This window comes from Scyliorhinus torazame, chromosome 7, assembly GCF_047496885.1.
Source record: "Scyliorhinus torazame isolate Kashiwa2021f chromosome 7, sScyTor2.1, whole genome shotgun sequence".
In the NCBI taxonomy this organism is placed as follows: domain Eukaryota; kingdom Metazoa; phylum Chordata; class Chondrichthyes; order Carcharhiniformes; family Scyliorhinidae; genus Scyliorhinus; species Scyliorhinus torazame.
The window spans coordinates 121599926-121619531 of record NC_092713.1 but is presented as its reverse complement, the minus strand read 5'-3'; the positions used below and the strand labels follow the sequence as shown (position 1 = coordinate 121619531).

General features: G+C 45.4%; 1 protein-coding gene across 2 annotated transcripts in view; it reads right to left on the bottom strand.

Annotated features, from left to right (window-relative positions):
* Positions 1 to 19606, bottom strand: part of LOC140426535 (adhesion G protein-coupled receptor D2) — a 582807-nt gene that overhangs the window by 257077 nt on the left and 306124 nt on the right. For both annotated transcript variants that reach the window (XM_072511425.1, XM_072511424.1), the window contains exon 23: positions 18014 to 18206. In XM_072511425.1, coding sequence (XP_072367526.1) covers positions 18014 to 18206 — 193 coding nt within the window. The remainder of the gene's footprint in view (positions 1 to 18013; positions 18207 to 19606) is intronic.

Genomic DNA, 19606 nt, shown 5'->3' with positions numbered 1-19606 from the left:
TCTGACGACGATCGCCGCTCCATGGAAGATCCGGGCCATTGCTTTTGTGGGACCTAACTACTGTATTACTCCTAAAGTTGCATTCCCAAATTAAAACTGACCAATGGTTAGTAACTAAATACACAGAAATAAGAAAAAAATGAGTGAGTTTGACAATACATTTGTCCAAATAAATACGGAGTCTTCAGCACCCAGGCCTACTAACTGTCGTACATCTGAACAGCTTTTAATGTCAGACTGTAAGTGGATTTGTTTGAAGGTTTATCCAATCAACAATGCCACTGCTAATAAACTTGCAGCCGAAGGTGTTGCTTTAAAAACCAGTGTGGTTGCAGGATTCTGTCCTAACTTTGTAATTTCTATACATAATGGCTCGGGTGTTCTGATCAGTGGCAACACAAGGCTATTTGTCACCGGTCAGAAAGTAAGTCTCGTTATCTCAAGAATTTCTCCTCTATCACTGTGCAGTGGTAATACACTTGATTAGGGCATTCGTTACTGGGAACTCCCAGGGTAGAGGCGCAATTAAGACAGAGATGAGGAGAAATTTCTTCTCTCAGAGGTTGGTGAATCTGTGGAATTCTTTACCGCAGAGGGCTGCAGAGGCAGAGTGGTAAAGTATGTTCAAAGCTGAGACAGACAGACTTTTAATTAGTAAGGGAATCAAGGGTTATGGGGGTATGACAGGAAAGTGGAGTTGAGGATTATCATATCTGATCAACCATGATCTCATTGAATGGCAGAGCAGTCTTGATGGGCCGAATGGCCTACTTCTGCTCCTATATCTTATGTCAACAGGCGGTCAAGCTTCCAATCAAATGAAGGATTTTCAGATACCTAAACAGAAAATTAAAATTAGTAATATAAAATCCACAATAAATTAAAAGATTAGGATATCCACAGAGGGTGACAGCAGAAGCTAAAACAAGTTCTGAGAAACACAAGTTTCAGTGAGGAGCTGAAGGAAATTAGTATTAGTAGAGAAATGGTTTTGAGAAAGGCAGATCCTTCTCTGAAGAAGGATGTTCTTGCTACGGAGGGAGTGCAGCGAAGGTTTACCACGTTGATTCCTATGATGGTGGGACTGTCAAATGAGGAGAAACTAAATTGGTTAGGATTACATTCATTGGAGTTTAGATGAGTGAGGGAGATCTCACAGAAACTTACAAAATTCTAACAGGATTAGATAGGGCATGATATTCTTCATCTCAGAGTACTTAAGGAAGTAGCCCTGGAAATAATAGATCCATTGGTGGTCATTTTCCAAAATTCTTTGGACTCTGGAATGGTTCCTACAGATTGGAGAGTAGCTAATATAACCCCACTGTTCAAAAAGGGAGGTAGAGAGAAAACAGGGAACGGTAGACCAGTGAGCCGAACTTCAGTAGTAGGGTAGTTGCTAGAGACCATAATCAAGGATGTCATAGCCCAGCATTTGTAAAGCAGTGGTATAAATCAAAGGCAGCATGGATTTATGAAAAGGAAACCAAGCTTGACAAATCTACTGGAATTCTTTGAAGATGCACTAGTAGAGTTGACCAGGGAGACCCAGTGCATGTGGTTTATTTAGAATTTCAGAAAGCTTTCGACAAGGTCTCACATCGCGAATTAATATGCAAAGTTAAAGCGCATGAGATTGTAGGTAGTGTCTTGAGATGGATAGTAAGCTGGTTAGCAGACAGGAAGCAAAAAGTTGGAATAAATGGATCTTTTTCCGATTGGCAGGCAGTGAGCGCAGGGATCTGTGCTAGGACCCCAAGTGTTCACATTATATATTAATTCTTTGAACGAGGGAACTAAATATAGCATTTCCAAATTTGCTCAGTTGGGTGGGAGGGTGAACTGTGAGGAGGATGCAGAAATGCTTCAGCAGGGTTTGGACATGCCGAGAGAGTGGGCATATACATGGCAGATGCAGTATAACGTGGATAAATGTGAGGTTATCCACTTTGGCAGCTAAAATAGGAAGGCAGATTATTATTTAAATAGGTGTAAACTGAGAGAGGTGGATAGTCAGCGAGACGTTGGTGTCCTGGTGCATCAGTTGCAGAAAGTAAACGCGCAGGTACAGCAGGCTGTAAAGAAGGCAAATGGTATGTTGGCCTTCATTGCAAGAAGATTTGAGTATAGGAATCGGGATGTTTTACTGCAATTGTTTAGGGATTGGTGAGGCCACACCTGGAGTATTGTGTTCAGTTTTGGTGTCCTTATCTGAGGAAGGATGTTCTTGCTGTGGAGGGAGTGCAGCAAAGGTTTACCAGACTGATTCCTGGGATGGTGGGACTGTCATATGAGGAGAGACTAAATTGGTTAGGATTATATTCATTGGAGTTTAGAAGAGTGAGGAATGATCTCATAGAAACTTATAAAATTCAAACAGGATTAGGTAGGGCAGATTTAGAAAGAATGTTCCTGATGGTGAGGTAGTCCAGAACTAGGAGTGATAGTTTGAGGATAAGGGTAAACCTTTTAGGACTGAGGTGAGGGGAAATTTCTTCACCCAGAGAGTGGTGAATCTGTGCAATCCACTACCACAGAAAGTAGTTGAGGTGAAAACATTGTGTAATTTCAAGAAGGAATTAGATATAGCTCTTGGGGCTAAAGAGATCAAGGGATATAGGGACAGGATCAGGGTATTGAACTTGATTATAATGAATGGTGGAACAAGCTCAGAGGGCCAAATAGCTTCCTCCAGCTTATATTTTCTGACTGCGTGTGGTGTCCTAGTAAGGCCCAAGAGTTAAAATCTCTCACTTCTTATGCTTCTAGGAGTGTCACCTGACAAATTGCCTCTCAATTTGGCTCCAGCTGTACCCTGGCTCCCTCCAAGAGAAAAAATTGGTATTTAAATATCCCCAGAGAACACCACAATAGTGCAAAAGCAAATGTAACAAGACCTCAGAGTTATGGACATCTCTGTACAACAGTACTATTTATTCGCTCAATTATTTTTTAAAAGCATTATGTACTCTTCATCTTCTACATGTGTCCAAAGACACATACATCCAAAGATGTGCAGGTTAGGTGGATTAGCCATGCTAAATTGCCCTTAGTGTCCAAAATTTCCCTTAGTGTTGGGTGGGGTTACTGGTCTATGGGGATAGGATAAGGTGTTGGCTTGGGTAGGGTTCTCTTTCCAAGAGCCGCGGCAGACTCGATGGGCTGAATGACCTCCTTCTGCACTGTAAATTCTATGATTCTATACGTGATGTGAGGAGATTTAGCGTTAAGATGGACACATTTCTGAAGTTTCAGCAATTGTAATCATAAGAACTATTTTATTTGTATGAAATAATCTGATTTTAGATACAGTAAGCATTGATACTTTTTAAAACCAAACAGAATGGAAAACGGAGACACAGAGAAATAGAAGAAGAGATGTAACACAAAATTGCACCAGGTATACAGAAATATTTGCAACTCACAATTCACTGCAAAATATTGGGTAGAGAAGTAGATAGAGAGAAGGAATTTAAAATATAGACCTAGTATTATTGACCGCAGCAATGGAACCACATTTCGAACATTACACATATGTCAAGACATAGAGGCTTAAGGAGAAGAATTAAATCAGAGGAAGGCAGCAATAATCATTTTAGATTAGTGAGTTATGAAGAAGGGATAACAAAGCTAAATCAACTCGCAATGGGAAGATGATAACGGAACCATAATCTTATTTTTAAAAGAAGCAATTCTTGTATAAGATTAGGATGCAAAGGCATTTTATATAAAACCTGGCCATGTGAAGGAGCTGATGAAATATCTTTCCAGCATCCACACTGTTAGTTTAGGCCTTGACAGAAACTGGTGGGAGTATGTCTCTCCTGATTTCATTTGTCACTGAGGTGAGGAGAAATACCTTCACTCATAGGGTTGTGGATGCTCCATCTTTGAGTACATTGAGCGACGCGTCGGAGGTCGCCCTCGCCGCTACCCTTAATCAGGCAGGCAGGCCCGTAGCCTTTTTCTCCCGTACCCTCAATGCCTCCGAGATTCGACACTCCTCAGTCGAAAAAGAAGCTCAAGCCATTGTGGAAGCTGTACGGCATTGGAGGCACTACCTCGCTGGTAGGAGGTTCACCCTCGTCACCGACCAACGGTCGGTGGCCTTCAGGTTCGACAACACACAGAGGGGTAAGATCAAGAACGATAAAATCCTGAGGTGGAGGATCGAACTCTCCACCCTATAATTACGATATTGTGTATCGTCCTGGGAAGCTCAATGAGCCCCCAGATGCCCTGTCCCGCGGCACATGCGCTAGCGCGCAAGATGACCAACTCCGGGCCATCCACAATGACCTCTGCCACCCGGGGGTCACCCGGCTTCTCCACTACATCAAGGCCCGCAACCTGCCCTACTCTACCGAGGAGGTCAGGGCCATGACCAGGGACTGCCAAATCTGCGCGGAGTGTAAGCCGCACTTCTATCGACCAGATAAGGCCCACCTGTGAAGGCATCCCGGCCCTTCAAGCGCCTCAGTATCGACTTCAAAGGGCCCCTCCCCTCTATCAACCGCAACGCGTATTTTCTCAACGTCGTTGACGAGTACTCCCGCTTCCCCTTTGCAATCCCTTGCCCCGACATGACCACGGCCATCGTCATTAAGGCCCTACATAGTATCTTCACCTTGTTCGGTTTCCCCACTTACAGCCACAGTGACCAGGGCTCCTCGTTTATGAGCGATGAACTGCGTCAGTACCTGCTCGGTAAGGGCATTGCCTCGAGCAGGACTACCAGTTACAACCCCCGGGGAAACGGGCAGGTGGAGAGGGAGAATGCAATAGTATGGGAGGCCATCCTCCTGGCCCTACGGTCTAGGAGTCTCCCAGTTTCCCACTGGCAGGAGGTCCTCCCCGACGTGCTCCACTCCATTAGGTCCCTTCTTTGCACAGCCACGAATGAAACTCTTCATGACCGCTTATTTGTTTTCCCCAGGAAATCCACCTCCGGGGTCTCACTTCCAGCCTTGCTGATGACACCGGGGCCCGTACTCCTCCGAAAACACGTGAGGAGCCATAAGCCCGACCCCCTGGTCGAGAGAGTCCAGCTCCTTCACGCCAACCCCCAGTATGCCTATGTAGCGCACCACGACGGCCGACAAGATACAGTCTTCCTCCGGACCTGGCACCCGCAGGATCCCCTATGACCATCACCTACCCCCCCCCAACCTACACCAAACAGCGCCCCTGCCCCTACATGGCCTCCACCCCCCCTCCTACAACCCCCCCCCCCCCCTCCCCCATCGCCGACCTACAGGGGTGAAGCTCCAGAAGACACGCTCCCGAAGTCCACACCCGTGCCGGCTTCGACGGGTTCAACACCCGTGCCCGCACCGACGAGTTCAACACCCGCGCCCGCAGCGAAGCCAGAGCTCAGGCGATCGCAGCGCACGAACAGGGCGCCGGACAGACTCAACCTGTGAGCCACTTCACCCCCGCTGGACTTCAATTTTTTTAACAGGGCGTGAATGTGGTGAATGTATTATGGCAGCCATTCACCACTGTATTGCATTGTACTATGTTGTTGCCCTTGTGGGCTCCACCTGTGGACCATTGTATTGTATTACACTGCATTGTATCATGTTGGTGCCCTTGTGGGCTCCGCCCCTGGCTCCGCCCCTTTGGGGGAGGTATATAGAGCTGCTACCCTGTAGGCGGCTCTCAGTGCAGAGCAGTAGCAGGCAGGCACAATTCTAGCTGATTAAAGCCACTGTTCACTTCAACTCTCCATCTCGTGTGAATTGATGGTCGCATCAGGTCCTCCTCCCCCACCCCAAGCATCTCCTCACTTCCCGGACACCCACCTGTGACCCCCCCAATGTCCTGGAGGCCCCCACTTTCCTGCCCTGCACAACCCCACCCTTCAAACCCCACTTCACCCTGCTTACATGGGTATGGCCTCCCCTTGGGCCCTGACCCTTGTCAGTGCCACACTGGCATCCAGGCACCCTTGCATTGGCACCCATGCAGTGCTCCAGCCAGCTTGGCATTGCCAGGGCAGCAGTGCCAAGGTGCCAGCTGGGCAGCGCTAAGATGCCCACGTTCCAGGGGGAGGGCCAAGGGGTCACCCTGCACTGACTTTTGACCACCCAGATATCTCCGATGACCTGCGCGACCCCCCGGTGTCATTCCGCCTGTTCCACATTTGTGTGGACCAGCACTGATGGGCACCTAGCCGCAGCCCCACTGGGGAGGACAGAGAATAGAGGGAGGCTGGTGCATCCCGGGTAAGTAGGTCTTATGTAGCTTTAAGACCTATTTCCGGGAGTGCCATTTGGTCCTGCCCCTTTTTGTGCGTGAGTTCTGACTCCAACACCTCTCGGGACTTGGGTGAATCCCGCGAGGCGCGGAGGCTTCCGGGGTGCCCATGAGAGGGCTCTCCCAGGATTCTCCGGCCACATTGTGCTCTCGCTTGAACGCAACGCGACCAGAGAACCCGCCCATTATTTTATTTATAGATATTATGTGCAAGCTGACTCCAAACAATGTTGGTGAAGTATATCCCAATCAGCGATGCTCATCGAATCGTCACTGTTAATGGATTTTAACATAAAGTAAAAATGTATCGCTTTCAGCTCCAGTGACAATTGTATGATAGTACACAGCTGGAATTAGACTAGGAAATGGCCACTGACCAATGGAGGGAGGCATTAGAAAGGGTGATCAAAAGTTACCCACAGCTCAGAATGTAGTCCATAAACCACCAAATGAAACTTTGATGGTAGCTTTCACAAGGATTTTCTGTTTGAATGTTTTGGTTCATCACTCTGTTGGCATAGTAACAGAACATCTTTCTGTATTAACTTAACACATTTCAGGGTGGCACGGTGGTGCAGTGGTTAGCACTGCTGCCTCACTACACCGAGGACCCGGGTTCGATCCCTGCCCCGGGTCACTGTCCGTGTGGAGTTTGCACATTCTCCCCGTGTCAGCGTGGGTTTCATCCCCACAACCAAAAGATGTGCCGGTTAGGTGGATTGGCCACACCGGCTCATTAATTGGGAAAAAAATGAATTGGGTACTTTAAATTTTAAAAAAAAACTTAACACACATCTCACCTTTTACAACAGATTAATGTGCGCTGGGGAAGAAATGTAGATTGTTTTTAAAGGGAGAAAGATTTAGGCACAGTTTTAGAGAGTGGGGACAGGTTTGCTGTGTTCCTTCCTGTTGGCACCAAATGTTTCTGCAATTGTGATAATCAGCCTGCTGATTTGTGTTCTTTATTGAGGCTATTGTTGTATTAATCACCTGCGATGGTAGACTCAGACCTCAGTTAGTCTCTTTCAATGACCAGGCTATTCGTGTTTTGATGGCGGCCTTCTGTCTTGTATGATCATGATGTTTAGGCTGTGGTGGGAGACTCTCGTGTTAAACATACCTTACTCTGACATGGCACATTTGCTGCAGAGGACAACAGTGGGCCGAGAAGGGCGCACAATTTACAGGCCTCTGCTTTTCCCGACCCCTATTCTTGGCCAGCTGAGCTTCTTGTTTCTCGCCTTTCGAAGCCCTTCCAAATAGTAAGCTTACAGAGGTCACAGCATTCAGTGACTGTCTCCCAGTTGTCAGTGTTAATGTCCATGATTTTCACGCTATGCTTGCCGGCATCCTTGTAGTGGAGCTGTGAACCCACCCAGGAAGTTGTGATCCAGTAGCTAGATGGTCTTTCGGTATACTGCCGTCATTCAGCTGAAGAATATGGCTGAGCCAGCGCAGACATCATTGGCATCAGTGTTTGCTGATGGAATTGGCATGCTCCTGGGCTTCTGAGGTGGTGACCTTGTCCTGCCAAGAGATGCCAGGGATACGTCGGAGATAGGGAAGGTGGAAACTGTTCATCCTTTTCTCCTGTCTAATCTTAATATTAATTAGTGTCATAAATAGGCTCACATTAACACTGCAACAAAGTTACTGTGAAAATCCCCCAGTCTACTACGGTACCCGCTCGGGTACACAGAGGGAGAATTTAGAATGTCCAAATTACCTAACAGCACGTCTTTTGGGACTTGCGGGAGGAAACTGCAGCACCCGGAGGAAACCCACACGGATATGGGGAGAATGTGCAGGCTCCGCACATTCCCGGCCCAAGCCGGGAATCGAACCCGGGTCCCTGGCACTATTAAACAACAGTGCTAACTGTGCCAACATGCTGCAAATCTATGTTGTCCAGGTCTTAGCACTGAGGACACAGACTTCATGGCCTCACAGTCTGGTGTTCTCAATCAGGTTGCTGTTGTTCCACACTGCCTTACTCAGCTTGGGCCTAACAACCGCAGCGTTTGTGATAGGTGCGTTGAATTCAGGATCAAGTGGCAGATTGCTGGTGATGTGGAGCTTAGATATGTGAAGCTGTCACCAACCTCCAGTGTCATATTGTCAATTCTGATTGGAAGTGATATAGTAATGCCCTGGACCATGACATTTTCTTCCTGATGCTGACGGTCAAGCCAAATTCTTTACAGGTGAGAAAGTCTGTTCATTTTCTGTTGAGGGTGTTCCTCAGTATTAAATGCTAGTGTAGCGTCAACAGCGTAGAACAGCTCTTGATAAGGACTTGACACATCTTTGTTTTGGATCTGAAGAGAGCAAGGCTGAACAGCTTTCTGTGGGCTCTGGCATGGAAGTAGATACCTTGGTGCATGTGACAGCAGCAAAGCTAAGAATGTGCCAAAGAGTGTTGTGCCAAAAAAGAACCTTGTTTGACTCTACTGTGGAGTTAAAAGTCTTCCATGTTGCCCCATCATAGCTGACCTTACTCATCATGTCATGAAAAGGAGATCACATTGAGCAACTTTGGTGATCAGCCAATTTTCTTCAGGGGCTTAAATAGACCGCCTCTGCTCAAACGCTCAAATGCCTCGGTGACATCGATGAAGGCAATTGGCCGGATTAGATTGGTCCTGCTTTTTTTGGACAGAAAACATTTGGACTATTTTCCACATTCTTGGGTAGGTGTGAGTACAGTACTAGTGCTGGAAAAGCTTGAGTCAGGGCGCAGCTAGCTCTGGAGCACATGTCTTCAGTACGACAACAGAGATGTTGTCATGGCCCATAGCCTTTGCCATATTTAGTGCCTTCAGCCATTTGTTATCACGTGGAATGCATCAAATGGTCTGAAGACTTGCATCAATGGGAACCTCAGGAAGAGATCAAGATTGGTCATCCACTCAGCACTTTTGGCTCAAGATGGTTGGCTTAAGATGGTTATAAATGCTTCAGCCTCGTCTTTCACACTGAAATGCTGGGATCAGCCATCACTGAAAGTGATGATATTTTGGCAGTTTCCTTCTCTAGTTAGTTGTTTAGCTATCGACCATGATTCACAATTGGATGTAGTAGGACTGCAGAGCTTTGATCTGATCCACTAGTTGTGCAATCGCTTGGCTCTCTCTTCTTTCGCTTCTTAGCATGTACGCAGCCCTATATAGAATGGTATGCTGGACCATGAGGTTACAAATTGTGTTGAATACAATCTTTTTGTTGCTAATCACTAAGATGTCCAACTTTTAGCTGCTAGATCTGTTCTGATTCTATTCCATTTGGCAAAATAGTACTGGCATGCAACACATTGAAGGGTATCCACAATGTGAAAATAGGACTTTGTCTCCACAAGAACAGTGCAGAGGTCATTCCTACCAATACTATCATGATAAGAAGTCTTACAACACCAGGTTAAAGTCCAACAGGTTTGTTTGGAATCACTAGCTTTCGGAGACCGGCTCCTTCATCAGGTGAGTGCCAATCACCTGATGAAGGAGCTGCGCTCTGAAAACTTTGATGGGCTTTGAGAAAGGGGAGGGAATAGATGCATGCTTACACAATCTGGCGATTGTAAATCAGAAAAGACTGTGGAATGAGGGGGAAGTGGAATATGAGGAGGATTGGGTAGGGAGTTACCATGATCTTCAATTGCATCAGCACCACGGTTGGGCATAACCTCAGCAATGATCTCCTCCATCAGAGTGAGGACATACAAACTGCTGATTAGGTGCTGCCACCTCTTAGCTCACCTTTTCCAGCGCGAGGGAGAAGTGCATCAATGAATATGGTGCAATGTCTTTGGGTGATGTGGCTGTGATGGATGACTAGCTGACAATGTGTTCCAGCTGTAAAATGTGGGCGTGAGGTTGCAGCAATGCTAAATCCATGGAATGAGGTGCAGCTGTTAACATTATGGATAATTCATGATTGGTAGAAATTGCTGACAGGTAACTGATACAGGTGTGTTTCTTTGAACAGTGTGTGAGGCTATGATGCAGTGGGTAGGCTATGGCAGTTGAAGATGCATTCACTGACCGTGACCATTTAAGTGATGCCATTGAATGTCTTGCAGTACTGTATCCAGTTAATCAGGGCTTGACTCCCGTCATTGACCTTCACAGTTAGTTTCTCCGACTGCTTTTGCGCAGTTTATCTGGTGAGCCTTGTGGTGCCTTACCTATAGATGATTTCTCTCCTCCTCGCTACCTCTTCTACCAAGGCATCCAATACAGCATCACAGTAACATAGGCACTTCCTGTCCTGCTGTGCCAAAATTTAGTGACCTTCTTGTTCACACCTTCTTCTGCATCTGCACCAACCTGACTGCACTGCCCCTTTAAGAAGTTCAGGCTGACTTTAGATTGTGCATGCTAGCTTTAAATGGTGCAAACCTTGCAGAAATTTGGGTCCCCTGCTGAGGGGCGCAGCCTCTCTGCATCTTATGTAACACTGACTGCATGCAGCTCTCCTGTAAATTAGCAGCCACGACAAAATGTGTCTGCTGCCTGCACGGAAGCAATAGGCGTGGATCATCACCAATTGCGATACCCATGTCTGTTTTGAGCTTTGGTCAATTTCCTGGCAGTAAAGTTCCAAACCAGAAGTATAAATGAGGAAATACGATTTACATTTAAAAGATTAACAGAAAATTAACATTAAATAAAGATTGAGGAATACAGATGGAATTAAGGAAATGAGATAAGAGACTGAGATAAAACGTTGAAATGTTTTTTAAATCTGCCACATAATTTTTTTTCTGAAGGACTGAATCTCCATGCTTCTTGTGTTCATTTTTCAGGACCAAAGAGGTTATTCGTCAGTAATTATCACTTAACACATCGCTAAAAACCCAGTTACTTCTGAAAGTACCAGCCTCAACATTTTCAGTTATTTTTGGTGCAGAACTGGTAAAGTACAGCACTTGTACTGGTAAAGTACATTGTTACCATCATTTCAGAGCAGGATTTATTGGTGAAGACAGTAACAACACACTGTGGAGGAGTGGGACATTTCTGACAGAAACCCTGGACTCCAACATTTAACAATATATGTACATTTTCCAGATTACTGTCAAATCCATTATAAAGCTTGAGGCTGGCAGGGCAGGTTGGCCGAATGGTTAATGAAGTAAAGAGGATTCTGGGCTTTATAAATAGGGGCACAGAGTACAAAAGCGAGGGAGTTATGATAAATTTATGCAAAACACTGGTTCCGCCTCAACTGGAGTATTGTGTCCAATTTTGAACACCACATTTTAGAAAAGATGTGAAGGCCTAAGTATTGCTATCCAGGACCAGACACCAACAGTTGCACCGGACAGAAACTCCAATATTTTATTTTATTTGTAAGACTGTGAGGAAAGGATACTTAATTCCAGGAGTGATTCCATGCACAAATAGGGATATGGTATATTAAAACAAACTTTATTACTAACACAGTATTACTAACTTTAGCATAAAGAGAATAGCTTACAATTATCAGTTAAACAATGATTAACAACAAAATGAAACACTCCTAACTGCTACCTTTTATCGCCACTCGAGCAAAACCCATCTCAGGTCAAAATCCACATTTAAATAGAGTTAGCAGACTCATGAATACTTGCTGTAAAGAAATGTCTTGGATAAATCGCTTTGAGAGAGACCTTTCAGGAACCAGCTTGCAGATTCTTGCCTGTGTCAAGTACTTTTTAACTTACCAGCCTTTTCAGAAACTGCAGTTCTGTTCACAGGCAAAATCTTTTGTACTAAACTGCATTGAGTTAAATGGTTAGTTTGGTAACAGACAGATGAAAACTGAACTCCAAAACCCAAATACCTGACTTCTGGCAGCCCCTGGTTCCTCCCATTAACTACATCATCTTACTAAAGCTAAATACAATGTCTCTAGCTAAATACAATGTCTCTAATTAGCCAGTCCTCAGGGAACCTTTTTTATAAAAACTAATTTCCATTAGCCCTACTTCAGGTAAACAATATACATGGCTGGAGCGAATGATTATTTCATATTTACGGTGCTTTAATTGTACTTCTATAGCCCAAGTGTCTGCTGGTCTTGTAAAGCAGGATTTTAAAAAAAATACTACAGCAGTCGCACATACACTAACCCAGGCTTTTAGCCTTACTGCACCAAACACAGAGAATACAATATTTAATTCCTACATTCGAGGCTTTCGGTAGCACGATGTGAGGGGAGAAGGAGCACGAGGTGGCTGCCGCTGGAAAGCTGATATTTTTGCCCTTTTTTCTGGTGCCATGGACCATTTATTTCTCAGGAACTCTGGTAATTTGGTGGGATAGAGTTTTCCCTTCTTGGAGCTGCCCAAGAGAAGCGAAGCCCAGAGGAATGCGAGCCGAAACCTTTGACTGATTCTGAAGTTTCTCAGGGATCATCTGAAAGTAAGATGGCAGGCGTGGCTTCTTCATCCCCAACAACTCCACCCACGGCCGAGACTCTCACCAGCATTTTGGCGAGCGAGTTGGATAAGCACTGACAAAACCTGTCAGTGGATGTTAAAATATCTCTTCAAACAAAAGTAAGACTGTCAAAGCCCATGGGGCTACAATGAAAAGTATGGAGGCGGCATTATCGGATCACCTCTCCGGAGGCTGATCTTCCTTTGGTGGTTGAAGCCAACAAATCATTAAAAACCAAACTGATTGACTTGGAGAATAGATTCAGGAGACAGAACATTCGTATTGTGGGGTTATCGGAGAGACTGAGGACCACACCCCGACTGAATATTCCTCGGATATGTTGGATGAGGGTGCATTTACATCCCCCCAAGAATTAGACCGAAGCCTCGATCTGGAGATCCGTCTCATGCAGTGATCCTAAGATTTGGTAGTTTTAAAGAAAAGGAACAGGTTCTTTGATGGGCAAGGGAACATTGTGGTCTCCAGTGGAAAGTCCACTGCATTAGGCTACACCAAGACAGGAGTGGGGATCTGGCAATAACAAGAGCTGCTTTTAATGGAATGAAATCCATCTTGTACAAGAATGGACTCAAGTTCGGAATGGTCTACCCAGCTCGCATTCGAGTGACGTTTGGGGGAAAAGACCACTTTTTGGCATGCTGGGAAATGCGTACCCCTTGGTTTAAAAGCTCAAGTTGGACACCGATTGATCTATTTTATGGCTCTGTCGACGGGCACTTCATATTTCATGCCTATTGTTTGGGTGCGCTCTTAATGCCTTAGGTTAGATTTGTGCTATTTGTTACTTCTATCAATCTATTGTTACTTTTCTCTTTTCATCGTTGTCGTTGGGTATGCTAGTTAACTCTAGTGTGGCATTGTTTTAGAAGGTTTTATTTTCCAGTTGGGATTCTCCCCTCTAACAAAGGTGTTAGTTAACAGGAGAGGTGTAAGAGGGTTTTCTGCAGCTCATTACAATAGGTTTTTAAAAATTAGATTAGAGTTTGTGTTTAACTTTGTTTTGTTAATTGTAGGCTTTAGGATGAAGTCTACACTGTCTGTCACTGCTTCGGTATGGCGTATTCGGGGCGGGGCGACGGTTTAGTGTCAGTTTGCTGGCAGTGTCTGATGGTCTTCCTTTGTCGTGTCATCTGACTTGGCTCGGCGGCCATCTTGAGTGGATCTGTTTACTTTATTTTTTCAGTGTCCCTTGGTGGGTTTCTCTCTTTGGGAATGACTGACTCTGGATTAAGGGACTCCAATCTGTTTGGTTACCTGGGGCGAAATTCTCCGTAATCGACGCGATGTCCGCCGACCGGTGCCAAAAGCGACGCAAATCAGTCCGGCATCGCGCCGCCCCAAAGGTGCGGAATCCTCTGCATCTTGGGGGGCCGAGTAGGAGGTTTGGTAGCGCCAAGGCCCCCCTCCCCCTATGCGCCACCCTCTCTGTAGGACAGTCTGGGGATCCTGGAGTTTTTTTCCTACCCACACAAAAGCCTTGATGGATGAAGATCATGAGTGATCTGAAAACGAAGAGGAACTTTGGCAGCAGTCATTTATATTGTCTGCACTCTTCCCGTCAGAGAGAGCTGGAGCAAGTCCCACCTCCACAGGTCCCTTTTCACCTCCTCCACCATGCTAGACAGGCTCCAAACTCCCTCAGGAGTTCCATTATCTTACCCATGCTGGCTAGAGGGTTCAAGACAGAGAGGAGAAGGTCATCCGCCGAGTGAGACTCTGTGCTCCCTGTCTCCCCTCTGAATGCCTCTCCACCCCTTCACTGATCTGAGAGCGATGACTAGTGGCACAATTGCCAGGGCGAACAGCATGAGGACAATGTGCACCCCTGTCTCGTACCTCTGTGCAGCCAGAAATAGGCAGAGCTGGTGGTGTTTGTCCATACACTCACCATGGGAGCGCTGTACAGTAGTTTCACCCAGGAGGTGAATGCTGGCCTAAATCCGAACCGTTCCAGTACCTCCATGAGATGCCTCCAATCTACTCTGTCGAAGGCTTTCCCTGTGTCCAGGGACATGATCACTTCTGTGGTCTTCTGTGGTCGGTATGATCCACTCTCCTTTGTGTCCTTATCCTTCTTCGGAATTAATGAAATTGAGACCTGTACCATTGTAGGCGGCAGGAAACCCCCCCGACAAAGAGTCGTTGAACATCTCGGGGGCCAGTGCTGCCGCAAACATCTTGTAGAGGTTCACCAGGAACCCATCAGGTTCCGGTGCCTTCCCTGACTCCATGGAATTGATGCATTCAAGATCTCCACCAGTCCTAACAGTGCTTCCAGTCCTTGCTTCTTTTCCTCATCACAGCGGGTATGTCCAGTCTGTCCAGGAACTGTTCAATCTTCCGAGTGCCCCTTCGGGGACACGGATGTGTACATTCCCCAGTAGAAAGTCCCAAAGGCTCCATTGATCTCGTCTGGAGCCGTGACCACCCCTCCCATTCCCATTCCTTACCTGGACTATCGCTCTTGTGGCACCCTGTTTTCTCCGCTGGTGTACCAGTAGGTGTTTGGCCTTGGTCCCCGTGTTAATAAAAATGTTTCCCATGCCTGGCGGAGCTGGTTCACTGCTTTCCAAGTAGAGAGCAGGCTAAATTCCAGTTGGAGCTTTTTCCTCCCTGCCAGCAGCCCCACAGTCCAAAGATGTGCAGGTTAGGTGGACTGGCCATGCTAAATTGCCCCTCAGTGTCCAAAATGGTTAGGTGGGGTTACTGGGATAGGGTGGGAGCTTTGGCCTAGGTAGGGTGCTCTTTCGGAGTCAGTGCGGACCCGATGGCCGAATGGCCTCCTTCTGTACTGTAGGGATTCTATGATTCTAACTCCCTCCATAGGCGGCATTATGAAGATGCTTAGTACCTACGGCTCCTTTTCTGGCTATAAATTAAATCTCGGTAGGGGTGAGACCTTTCCACCTCTCGCTATTTTGGGGTTCTGGTGGTCTACAATTGGGCCTCACTTCATAAGTTAAATTACTCAAGCCTGATTAATAATGCTAAAATGGACTTACAGAGGTGGAACACTTTCCTCCATCTCTGGTGGGTAGGATCCAAACAATTTAAATGAATGTACCTCCTAGGTTTTGTACTTACTAGATTTCTATTTTTCTTTCAATTTCTCCCCATTTTTCTACCAAAATCCTTTTTTATTTAGATAGCATCTGCTTTTATTTGGCTGGGTAAGAATGCAGACTCCGCAGCATTCTACTCCAAAGGCACAGATAGACAGGGCTTGGCTCTCCCAAATTTGTTTTATTATTGGGCTATTATCATCCAAAACATTCTGTTGTGGATCAGTGACCCCAATTCTATTTGGGACCAAATGATGACTTGCTCTTGCACTACTTCTACTTTCCAAGGCATAATTACTGCACTGTTGCCCTTTTCCCCCACTAGTGGTGGTCTCTTCACAGCTTTGGCAACATTTTAAGCTCCTTTCCCTGTCTTCACTGGCCTCTATTTGTAACAATCACCTTTTCTTACCTTCTGGATTGGGCTCAACATTTGAATCTTGGAAAGCAAATGGACTTGAGAATTTGGGGAATCTATTTGTAGAGAGGAGGTTTGCCGGTTTTAGAGAGCTGGCTGACAAATTTCAGCTACCCAGATTCTAGCCTTTTTCTTTATTTTCAAGTTTGTAACTTTTCGCGTAAGGTTTCCCCTTTCCTTTCCTTTGGTTCCACTTTCCTCGTTGCTGAAGAGGATTTTATCCTTTTTCAGCATGGTGAGGGGTCTATTTCGGACCGATATGGCTATATTCTCGCATCGGATCCCACCCCACGGGATAAGGGCAATGCGGGAAAGTGACTTACTAGTGAAGCTTGGAGGGAGGTCCTTTACAGGGTCAACTCCACGTTCTCATGTGCCCGGTTGAGCCTAATTCAGTTCACGATGCACTTGACCAAGGCAAGGATGAGTGAGGTTTTTCCAAATGTTCAGGACAGATGAGACTGCTTTCTTGCCCAGCCAACCACGCGCATATGTTTTGGTCTTGCTCCAAACTCGCCAGCTTCTGGGCTTCCTTTTTTAACACTATGTCGTAGATAATCCGGGTGGATTGAAGCCCATGTCCATTGGTAGCCAAATTTGGGGTTTTGGATTCACCGATGTTTTATTCTGGGGTCGGGGCAGATGTTGTCATCTTTGCCTCACTGATTGCCCTGAGGCAAATATTCCTTAGTTGGAGGTCCCCCCCTTCCGCTCAGTGCTTCTGCCTGGTTGGGCGATTTAATATAATTTCTACACTTGGAGAAAATTAAATGCACCATTAGGGGGTCAGTGGAGGTGTTCTACCTGAGATCTAGACACCGTCAGCTGTTGGGAGGAGAGGGGGGGGGGGGGGATAGTTAGATCTGTTTAAGTTTAATTATGATGTTTTTGTTTTATTTTTGCTTGTAATGTTTGTTTCTGCACTCTTGCGTTCTCATTGGTCGCTTGTTCGTTATTTTCTGATGTAAAACTTCAATAAACATACTTAAAAAAAAAGAAATTCCTCCATTCATCGCATTCAGAAAAGATAGTGCCTGGGATGAGGAACTTAATTTATATATGCAAATTGCAGAAGCTGGGGCTGTTCTCATTGGAGAAGAGAAGGTTGAGAAATGATTTGATAGAGGAATGAAAAATCATAAGGGCTGTGGACAGAATAGACCGCGAGGAATTGTTTTGATTGGATAAGATCCAGGACACTGATTTAAGGTGATTGGCAAAACAAGCAATGGCAATACGAGGGAATTTTTTTTTTTAAAGAGTGAGTGGTTAGGATCTAGAATGCACTGCTTGAGACTGTTGTTGAGCCAGATTCCATTGTGGCTTTCAAAAGAAAATTTTATCATTATCTGAAGAGGAAAATATTGCAGGGCGACAGGGGAAAGGCAGGGGTATAGCACTTGATCAATTGCTGGCAGGCTAAGTGGGCTCCTTCTGTGCTGTAACCATTCTATGATTCTTCAATGATTTTATAAAAGCCTCACTATAATCTCTGATATTATTCGTTTTCTGATATCCTATAATCTCTGATATTACTCACCATCTGATGGGTATATTCTCCTCCATAATTCTCTGTAACCCTCATGAAAGAGAAAGAGAATCCATACAAAACAATCTCTTTGACGCCACATAACAAGTGCACTACTACATTTGGGAAATAGCCTGGTAGTTTACCAAATCCAACATTTTTCAGATATTTATGAGTGCTTTCACTGAATAATTCAATATTCTGATCACTTTACATTGACATTTTATTTGATATTTCTGAAAAAAGGTTGTGTATCAACAGACAACAGTTGTAACTCAAAAGACACAGCTAAAACAAAACTCACTCTCATTAGTAGCGGCTGGATTTTCATATATGACACTGTTGTCATAGAAAGACATTTTGCAAATGCCTTGCAGGTTGGCTCCATCTGTAACCTGTGGCCCATCATCTTTAGCAAGGCTTTCCGACCCTGTCACAGGTGAACTAGCAGGTCTGGAGCTGGTCAAAGAGCTTGATGGTCGAGAGGTAGCACAGTTCTGTAAAACAGAACACAAATAAGGTTTGAATTATTTGTTGATCTCACTGAATTCAAATTCAGAATCAGGTTTTAGCCCTTTGAGAACTTTTCAGTCAGACATCTCATACAAAAGCGAATCGCCCTATTTTATTTTTAAATGTACAACACTGCACGGTAGCACGGTGGCACAGTGGTTAGCGCTGCTGCCTCACGGCGCCGAGGCCCCAGGTTCGATCCCAGCTCTGGGTCACTGTCCGTGTGGAGTTTGCATATTCTCCCCGTGTTTGCGTAGGTATCGCCCCCACAACCCAAAGGTGTGCAGGGTCGGTGAATTGGCCACGCTAAATTGCCCCTTAATTGGAAAAAATGAATTGGGTACTCTAAATTTTGAAAAAAAAATACAACACTGCAAATGATCTTAGAATAGAAAAGAGAAAAGAACGGAATGAAAATTCGGAAAAGCAGAAATCAAAACAGAAAATTCTAGAAATACACAACAGGCCAGTCAGTATTTAGAAAGAGAAAGCGCAGGTTTATTGTTGCTTCAGGTGTGTACCCTGTAAAGTGCATCCAGTCTTCAAAGTGTAGTTATTTATCTGTATCAGTTAATGGTATCTCAGAAAATTAGCTGAAAGCTGGAAATATTGACGGGAATGAGGAATCACAAATGCTGCTGGAACTTGCAGGCCAAACTGGAACTGCAAGTTGCTGAAAGGCCTTCGTCACCATGATATATGGAATGCTGGTTTTTCTGAGTATTACAACCCAGTAAACAAGTTATTTTAACTGGGCATGTCTGGACACTCTCGAACGCTTCCAAAATGGCTAACATTGTGGCGACACTTCTAGATTTGATATACAACAATTCCCCACAACAATAACCAGCTAGCACCAGTGCCTATATCAATCTTTCCATTGGTGGTTTTTGACTGGAGGGAAAGGAAATCCCTGGAGCTTATTTTAAACTGATGTCTGGTCAAATGTGGTCATCTCCCAAGGCCTGGAGCTCTGTTCCAGTGTCAGGAACGTAGAGTCGGGCCTTCCCGGGCTCTGCAAATCTGACCCGAGAAGGTACGAATTTTATTCAGGGGGTGGCGGCGTTCTATGGAAATTGGGCCCATCATCCCTGGAGTGAGTGCAGAAGCTGGGCGGAAAGCCAATGCCCCAGCACGGTGTCCAAGATTTTCAAAAAAGCCATAAAACAAATAAAAAAAGCCCTACAGCTCTCATTACCCCCACACATTCCCCATGCCCCCTCAAACCCTTCTACCCATACCCTTCATGCCAGCCCATGCCTCTCTACACACCCCAATGGCCAGTTACAGGGGTAATTAAGCATCAATCGCATTGCTGTGCGATTCGAGTCACATGTAGGTCACATGAGGTAAGGACAGCAGATTTCCTTCCCTGAAGGACATT